We start from the raw sequence: 9095 nt of genomic DNA, 5'->3' as shown, positions 1-9095 counted from the left end.
ATTACAGTGCCATAGAAAATAAGGATGAATAATTAAAGTTAATAAAAGGAATGACTGAAGGATAAATTAATAATCCAATGATTGTTAGTAAAAGGAAAATTGGATTAAATACCAAAACTAATTATGTGTAGATAGCCCATAAAGGAAACCCATTTGATTTAATACATAACAAGAATTGGGGAATTACATAATATAATACTTGGGGAAAAAAATAATAAAAAATAATTTTATTTATTAAAAATAAATATAACTTCATCAAATGTATGATCACTACTACTAAAATAACACAATTTATCATAGCTATAATAATAGAACTTATTGATTTTTAGTGTTTATTCTAATGAATACATTTAAGAAAAATACAGAATAAAAGCATATGATTAATGTTGTAGCTGTAATTTGCTAATTGCACAGCTTTTTTGACACTTTTAATTATAGAGAAAATGGAAGTCTGACCAGTTATAAGCTGGTTATCTGCTTAGAGAGCATAATTGGCCTCTTCTGAACTGTTGTGGGTGATCCTCCTTTACTTTATACACCCTGATTGTTCACTTATGTACCATAATTGTATTCCAAATAGATTGCCTTAAAGTGCTGAGTTTCAGTATCCTTCTAATAAAGGACTTGTTGAAAATGTTTCACCTGAGGTTCTAGTTTTAACATCAGCCCAGTATTTCCACTTTTTGCTGCCTTTGGATAAAGATTTTTAATACACACATTTTTCATTAGGCAATAAAACATCCCAGATTTCAAAGTTTGTTATAATTTATTGAGATTTTAGAATATTGTGCAAGAATAAAAAAAAAAATACAGGCATCCTAAAACCAATAGAATAAATTATCTATAGCACTTTCTATACTTTTTGATTTAACCTTTTAGTTATGTTCACATTTTATGGCAAGTGTAAAAACATAAACACTACTGAAAAGTTAAATGTCTAATTTTTCTTATTCGTTTTCCAGGTATTGATCTGCAGACCTGTAGACCTCGGGCAGTGTTGAGGTCACCGTTTGTGTCGGTTAGAATAATAATAAAAAAAACAAGATACGTTTTCAGTCTTCAGGTCAAAACATGCCTTTGTATTTGTTCCTGTCCTCCTGGTTCTTTTCCTCCATGCGCATGTTGAGCACCGCCAGTTCCTTCTTCACGGACTTCTTCATGCCGGGGTCGAGGTCCAGCACCCTACTGAAGTCCTGCCGGGCCTCTGCCTCATTCCATACTTCTTTATGGGCCTTCCCTCGCAGGTAGAAAGCCTTTGCAACTCCTGCAGAACAGAGTGAGGCAAAATCTTTGAACTGACTGTAAATGTTTTAAAATGCAGAAAATAGATTGGCTTTGCAAAACTATTTTCAGATTGAACTTCTCCATATTTTGTTAAATTTCAACTATATTGTTTAGTATATTTATTGAATATATTCAATCGGCATGGGAAAATGATGTGCGACTGTGTAATGAAAGTTCATGTTTTACAAGTAAAGATCTGAAAGTGTTGCATGCTATGTCAGTCCTTTGAAGAACCAGCAGGCTTGCCAGGAAACATTTGGGTGTTTTTCTGATTAGTGCTCACAACAATTTTTTTATGCTGCTGGGGAGAGATGGGGAATCTGGACTCAACAAGTCATCTCTATGCCATGTATTTGATCTGCCAAGGCACTGAACCCAGTGAGTGCATTCTGTCCAGGTTAATTCACAATGCAGATTGGAATCCCCTGCTTCACTGGCTGGGAAGAACAAATATATGATATAGAGATGACTTGTTCAGTCCAGATAACTCATCTCTGCTGCTGGGTAACTAAAATTAGAGACATACTGAGTGCCGGTTGTCAGTGTCACTGGTCTCCTTCTAAGCTGCACACCCGCAATCAAGTTTCATCTTTGGAGTTTATTGCCTTTTATCTTCATTATATCATTTCATTGCTTCACCTTGCTTTGAATTACTTCACAGCCTTGACCTGTCTATAGTTTTCCTTGGTCTTCATAATGGCGTTTGTTTATTTAGGTTTTCTAACAAACCTCAGAGCTTGATTCATACACATATATAATCGTTTACTTATGCAATAGTGAGAGTAAACTGGCTTGATTTAGCAAATCTAGAGCAGAAAACCTGGTTTGCTAAGTCTTTGCACCCCTGTGAAAGACCTTTGTTATTCCAACCTGGATGCTGATTGATGATATCAGTGGTGTGCTCGATGACCTCATAGTACTCCTCCATGCGGAGCAGACACTGGCAATAGTTGAGCGTTAAAGTGTTCGCCATCTTCTCAAGCTTCAGCCATGGGACATCCCATGCTTTTTCCTGACGAGGAAAAAATTCTTTATAACAAGGAAAAGCAACAAAACAGTTCCTTCTTTGGTTTATAACAAAACAGGGCTTCCACAAGATGTGTTAAGTATGCTAACCTTGGTCTGGACATTCTTAATGCAGATGATGGCCTCTTTGTATTTCTGCGTAGCTTCATGGTAGTGTCCCTGTTTGTACAGCTTGTTTCCTTGGCCGTGCAGCACAGGGACTGCCTTCAGCCTCTCCTCGTCACTCAGAGCCCATGACTCCCTGTTGTACTCACTGGGCTGCTGCACCTGCTCATTGCGCACACACAAACACACAGAGTTTTGAAAGTCATTTCTGATTTAATGCAGGAGATACTGCTGGTTAAAGAAGCTGTTTTTATAATTTTTTATTAGGTAATTGATGCAGCGTAGCAGCTGTTCTTTTCTCACCCTCAGCAGCTCCAGGACAAAGAAGAGCGGCTTTGGTTCCTTCATCAGATCATCCAGGTCATCGTAGCCCAGGCTGTGATATGCAAACATGTTGGCCATTCCACATGTGTGGACCTGCCACTCTACTGGGTCTTTGCCTTCTGCAATGCGTCGCATGCTTTTGGACACAAGCGGATAAACACCCGTGTGCTAAAGATGAGAGTGGATTACACGTTAGAGTTTTCAGAACTTCAACCTCATAACATTTTGGCATAAAAGCTGGTTCAAAGTTTGGCTTATTACCGGTCCTGGAGCAGCACCAAAAAAAGGATAAAACTCTGTAAATTCAGATGAGACAGGTATGAGGCTTACTTACGTCTCTAGGGATCTTAATATATATTAATATAGAGTAAATATATGAAGTAAATGACTAAAACATGGCCGAAACCTAGATATGTGATTGGAATGGGAAGTTGTTGTAATGGGAAGGAAGCAAGAGAAAAAACTTAGCTACAACTGAGCTGTACATTCTGGCAGAGATAGTTAGAGCATGTTTGATCATTTAACTATTTATTTTCATAGTCCCAGAGTCAGGGATAAATGTTATTGGATATCCTAGATATTCAAATTGTGCAGATAAAGTTCTCAGCTTTAACCATAGGTGATATATTCTATGTAGGTCTTGACAATCCCTTTTTAATCTCTATACAACTAAAAGTTGATCCGTCTTATTCTGATGTCTATATTTTTGGAAACACAAAAAATGAAAGAATGAAAAATGTGGAGTCGGGGCAAAAGGTTTGGTTTTTAAAAAGCAATGACCTTTACTACAAGTTGCTTCATAATTCTGACTTGTCTGAATTTCATCACAACCATCAGAACAGGTTAAGTAGCTGTGTTATTTAAAGTAAAAAAGATGCCTTTATCCCTATCAAATCTAATCAGAGTGGAGGCCGGTCAGTAGTGCTGATTCACAAGGAGTCGGAGCCGATTAGAGAGTGAGATCGTTGTGGATTAACGACAGGATGTCAGAACCCATCTGTCTCTGACAGAGTGCAGTACACATATATATAGAGCACACCGCCAACTTTGATTTGAAAATAAAACATAATTTATAAAAAGTAACAAACAAATATAATATATTAATGGATTTTTTTTTCTCCCACTCACAACAGTGTCACACCAAAACTCGGACACTTCCCCGATCCTCATGGACGATAGCAGGGTCTCCCAGATGTCCAGTTTAAACATGTTGCCAATCACTATTTCCATAGGCGTCCCGACCTTTTTGCTGTCATCTATCACCGTACGTTCGTCATCACAAAGCTGTGTGCGGAAGTGGAATGTCACCTGGAATCACAAGAAGCAACAACTAAATCGAAGAGACAACCATCAGTCCAACATGAATTAAAATATGTTAGAAAAGTTTAAAGAAATCAAAAACCTGCAATGTCTTTAAGATATGAGCACTGGCTCTTAAATACCTGAAATTACATTATTATGTTCATCAGGCTCAGAATCTAAGTAAAGAATTAAAAAAGCCTAAATCATATAAGTAACAAACATAAAGTAGTTATGCACTTCTTTGCACCAACCTGAAATCTGTTTAATAAGCCTTGGTGATATTTATATATAATATATATTACAAATAAGCAGCCAGCAATTATCAGATGTGTCAAGCAACAAAGTAAAGATACTCTGTTACCTTAATTAAGTAGAAATTTTGGCATTCTATACTTTATTGGAGCAACTTTTTTTTAGACAACTTTTTTCTTCTATGCCTTACATTTCTTAGAAATTATCTCTACTTTCTACTTGTTACATTTTAAAAATAGACTTATTAGTTTTGTTTCATTTAAGTTCATTTCTTTTTATAGCCTGTTGGTATTTAAATAAAAAAACAAAAACGTCAACATAATTTGTTTCATCCAGACAATTAATTCCCTTGTGGTTGGACTCGGTACTGCATCTACTTGTTGTTCACCACAAGCTAAAAGAAATACTTTTTCAAGATGTTGCAAAGTTAAATTTTACACGGTTACCATTAGTTATAAAACTAAGAAAATAAAGGAAATTATCATCTAGAATTGTAGAAAATTTTTCATTTAATAGTGTAGTAAAGTAAAGCATCTGTCCTTAACACTTTTCCTGCATTAATTTATACTTAAAGTTGTTTTAAAAATTGCAGTTTTACACTTTTACTTGAGTTGAGTTGATACTCTTCTGCAAAATTGTTTTTAAACAGTAGGATTTCTGCTTCTATTTGAGTAATAAACATTAATACTTTGGACACCTTTGACAATTTTAGGAAGATATGAAGGAAAACCTTTAAACAAGACAAAGTAAATCTGCATAAATATATGTAAAACACAAAGATTATTTCAATAATGTTAGTTTTGCTGGCACAATATAGAAGATTACTTTTGATTTGGCTTTTTAAAGCTAGTTAAGCAATGTTAGTTAAGGTGAGTTAAAGATGGATAGTTAAACTATGACTAATTCATTTGTATTGTAGAATTTTCTCTTTAGGTCTTACAATTATAAATAGGTTTATTTGGTGTTAATAATTATGGTTAGGCTACAGTAAAGTCAGCAATAAAGCTACACTTATTATCTTTGATACTGAACGCCTGGTATGATTAGTTTGCTAAACTTTAATAAAGTTGGACAGTTAGTTTACTTTTTGTTTCTAGATAGTTAGCGTTTTGTAGGAAAGTCTTGATTAGATTTTTGGGGTAAGTTTACTTGTCAAGTAAGCGAGTAAAAACATTGTCCAAGTAGTCTATGAGGTACAGTATTACCTGTATCTGGGAGGGATTAATAGGTCACTGAAGATGCTTGGTTTTTATCATCTTTTACTCGACCATGAGGTTAAATTAACTGATGCGACATATGGAGTCTGTTGTGTAAAGTCTTTACAGACGGCTTCTATTTGGTTGGCTCTACTCTGCTCCGAGATTTAAAATATAACTAATCTTTACTGATAATATGCTAGATGATAGATAGATAGATAGATAGATAGATAGATAGATAGATAGATAGATAGATAAGTTTGATTAAAATGTTTCAATAAGTTGATAAAACCAACAGTACCTTTGTTCCAGTTATAAATTTGGGAAGGTCTCCTGTTCCTCCATGCAGAATGGTCTTCTTAATTCCCTCTGATCCAATCAGCATCGTATTTCGCATATCCGACATGATTTTTCTATGCAGCCAAGTTATATTATTATTCTAATAGCGTTTTTATTGTTGGTATTATATAACACTTGCAAATGGATTTGAATGACTTGGGGCTATTGCCTCTGATGGATTAGATAAGGCAGAGTTAATAGGATTAGAATATTCTCCTCCTCTCTTTTTGTTCCACTGTCTCTTATTGCTGTTTTAGCTGGGGCTCTATGAACATTCAGGAAACCTCTAGAAAGCCAGACACCGATGAAACATTTAAGCAGATTCATATGTTACAATGGCCTTGTTTGTCAAAGTCATCTAAATGTAATTGAGAGTCAGTAACATGTATTCAAAGTTGCTTTTTTACAATTACTATCCTACCAATCAGAATGACTGAGTCACTGTGAAAGTGGAAAAATGTCTCTAGACGCGGTAGAGTTACAATAAAGCGTGTAACTTATGGGCGCCGATCGATTTAGAGTTGTTAGGTATTAACATTTTTTAAAAGTTGCCTTTTCTACAAAGCATTTTATTGAATATGATTGATTATAACTTAAGCTTGTCATGATGTTACAAAGTTCAGACCCTAATGCAGAAAACCAAAACAGAGAGACCAGGGAAAAGGTTTAACGGGTTTATTGAAGAAGTTAAACAGAGGGAGAAGTGTTGCTCTGAACACTGCTCAACCGGAATTGTAAAGTGAGGGGAAGACACAGTGGTTAGTTCTGGCTCAGTAGGGAATTTGACTTGTGAAATTGGAGAAGAGGATTTGGTTTCCGACTCACGTTTCCAGAGAAGTTGTGTTATCCTTCTCTGTGTGCCGTGGTTCCAGTGTTTGTCTGATTTGGTGGAGGGCGGAACAGGGTTACCCAGAATTAGGTTGTTAGTTGGTGAACGGAGAAACTGACTGCCACTCAGATTTCCTGCGGTACTTGAACGGGTCGTAGTGGAGAACAATCCCTTTCTCAGTAAGAAGCTCAAACGATCTCTTGGGGAAAGTGGATCCAAACATCCTGTTTCAACCACAGCTCAGTCTGAAGCTCAGTTGATCCTTCCAGGGAGAGAAGGTCCGAGAAAACCAGTTTGCAGGATGACTTCCTGCCAAGAGGCAAAGACAAAAAACAAAGTTAAACTCAGGTTGACAAAAACTCAGTTTGACTCAGCAAAACTCAGCTTGGCTAGAGTACCCAAAACTGGCAAACACTCTGGCGTTGAGGTAGTGGCAGTTAGCAGCTTAAGAACACTCCGTTAACGAGGAAACCATCAGCAGGTGTGTGAGGAGGCGGACCAGAACCAGGCGCCTCCTGGTGGATGAAGGGAGACAAACACAGAAACACAAACACAAAAACAGGAGTCCTGACAAAGCTGCATCAAAATGTATTTGTTTTTTTTCTAACTTGAAAAGCAAGTGATCTACTTTGACATTCACTATGACATTTTAGGTCATCTTTTAGTTCAACAAAAGACAGTATTTTTTTAGCCCAGAAAAAGGTTTGAGAATTTGTGATAACACTGCCACCAACTTGCTTCAAAGTTAGTACGTTTTTTTTTTCTTGATTTTTCTTTAGACTATGAATTAATGTATTTAGTTTTTCATTTTTTCCCCATGATGCTAGTTGCTTTATGCCAATGAGAGAAGTTATATTGCCCCAATATTTTTAGATTCACCTGTCCAATTCACCAGATAATCAAAGCTCAGCCAAATCATGTGGAATTCTAAAATTCAAGTAGCCATTCAATAAATGATTTAAGAAACAATAAAAACATATTTGGTGAAAAAACAACTCAAGTACTGAGTAAAGGATCATAACATCTGAAATTTAAAAGTAAGTAATAAAAACAGTCCGAATCTGAAGCTGCTCATCAATTCTGGTTTTCGAAATACTATAATGAAATAATTAAAACAAACACATATTTTTTATGAAACACAATAACTGTAAGCAGAAATACATATACTTTTCCAAACCACTTTTTTAAGCAGAACACTTGAAACCAGTAGGCCTACCTCCAGAGACAATATTTAGTCCTTACTGTGGATTAGTTTGACGTCCAAATGTCCTGGTACACAAGTAGAAGAAATTGTTGGTTCCCCCATTAATAACATACAATATTGACAGAAATATCTTGGATCTTACTAAAGAAATAATAAATAGAAAATCTATGAAAAATGTGAAATTGAAAGTCAAGACACCCTGGACAAAAAGGCCTGATATCTGGAGAGATCAAACAGTATCTTAAGTTTACACATCTGCCATATATCCAAAGTGTTTCCAAGTATATATCAGAAGATCTGATCTGTAACATATTGTTATATAGGATTCCCTTTGCATAAACATTTGTAGCAGATCCTGGTATAGGATACCCTCAACATCTATAGCAGATCTTACTCTACAATATCTGCCGGATACCCACCTCTAATAGATTCTACCATTGGATATCTTTGATATACACATCTGTGCTTAGTTCGGCAGCTTGAGTCTTATTCATTTGAAAAGGATCACAACATATGGGTTTAAACAACTGTGGCCTTCAAAACATTGGGGCAATAGATTAAGAAGTAAACTAAACTGGGACCCGATGTTTCGAACCATATATATCCACAATCTCTCACATTGCTTTTTAACTATGCTTCAACAGAAGGATTTTATATATAAACTCATGAATAGGCCTGGAAAGAAAGGACTGGCAATAATGTGACCAAAGAGCAGTGTTGGGCACGCTAGTTTAAAAAAGTAATTAGTTATAGTTACTAGTTACTTCTTCCAAAAAGTAACTGAGTTAGTAACTGAGTTACTCCACATTAAAAGTAACTAGTTACTAGTAAAAGTAACTATTGCATTACTTTTGCGTTTCTCACGCTCACCACCCAGCCCCCACCTTCTCGTTGTGTGTTTCAAAAGCCAGCTGAATAGAGCGGACGACAAAGACAAGAACCTGCAGAGAGTTTAGCATTTATTGCAACTCAACGTAAATGACATCAGGGGGGAACGCTATCTGATGGGCTTCTAAACCCCACCAGAGAGCGTTCCCCCTGCTTAAAATGGGGTTTAGGTATCTGATGTGGTGTCAATATCATCAGGCTGCATTACCTCTACTCATGGGTGTGAAGTTTTTTAACAGGGTGTTCAGATCTGGTGAGTGTAGGAAATTAATAACTGGGGATGTCTAATTCTGTCTGTCTATCTATCTATCTATCTATCTATCTATCTATCTATCTATCTATCTAT

At 36.1% G+C, this 9095-nt stretch overlaps 1 protein-coding gene across 1 annotated transcript; it reads right to left on the bottom strand.

The window, feature by feature from the left end:
- Positions 1-847: 847 nt before the first annotated feature.
- aipl1 (aryl hydrocarbon receptor interacting protein-like 1) lies at positions 848-5913 on the bottom strand. The gene is made up of 6 exons (XM_015390977.1): positions 5791-5913; positions 3868-4047; positions 2719-2907; positions 2401-2577; positions 2155-2296; positions 848-1264 (listed from the first exon to the last, which is right to left on the bottom strand). The coding sequence occupies exons 1-6, from the start codon at positions 5893-5895 to the stop codon at positions 1065-1067; spliced, it is 993 nt and encodes a 330-aa protein (XP_015246463.1). The 5' UTR covers positions 5896-5913; the 3' UTR covers positions 848-1064.
- Between the last annotated feature and the right edge of the window lie 3182 nt (positions 5914-9095).

The sequence above is a fragment of the Cyprinodon variegatus genome, unplaced genomic scaffold, assembly GCF_000732505.1.
Source record: "Cyprinodon variegatus isolate N-32 unplaced genomic scaffold, C_variegatus-1.0 Scaffold520, whole genome shotgun sequence".
Taxonomy (NCBI): domain Eukaryota; kingdom Metazoa; phylum Chordata; class Actinopteri; order Cyprinodontiformes; family Cyprinodontidae; genus Cyprinodon; species Cyprinodon variegatus.
Note: the sequence above shows the minus strand (reverse complement) of the source record. Positions and strands in the feature narration are given on the sequence as shown.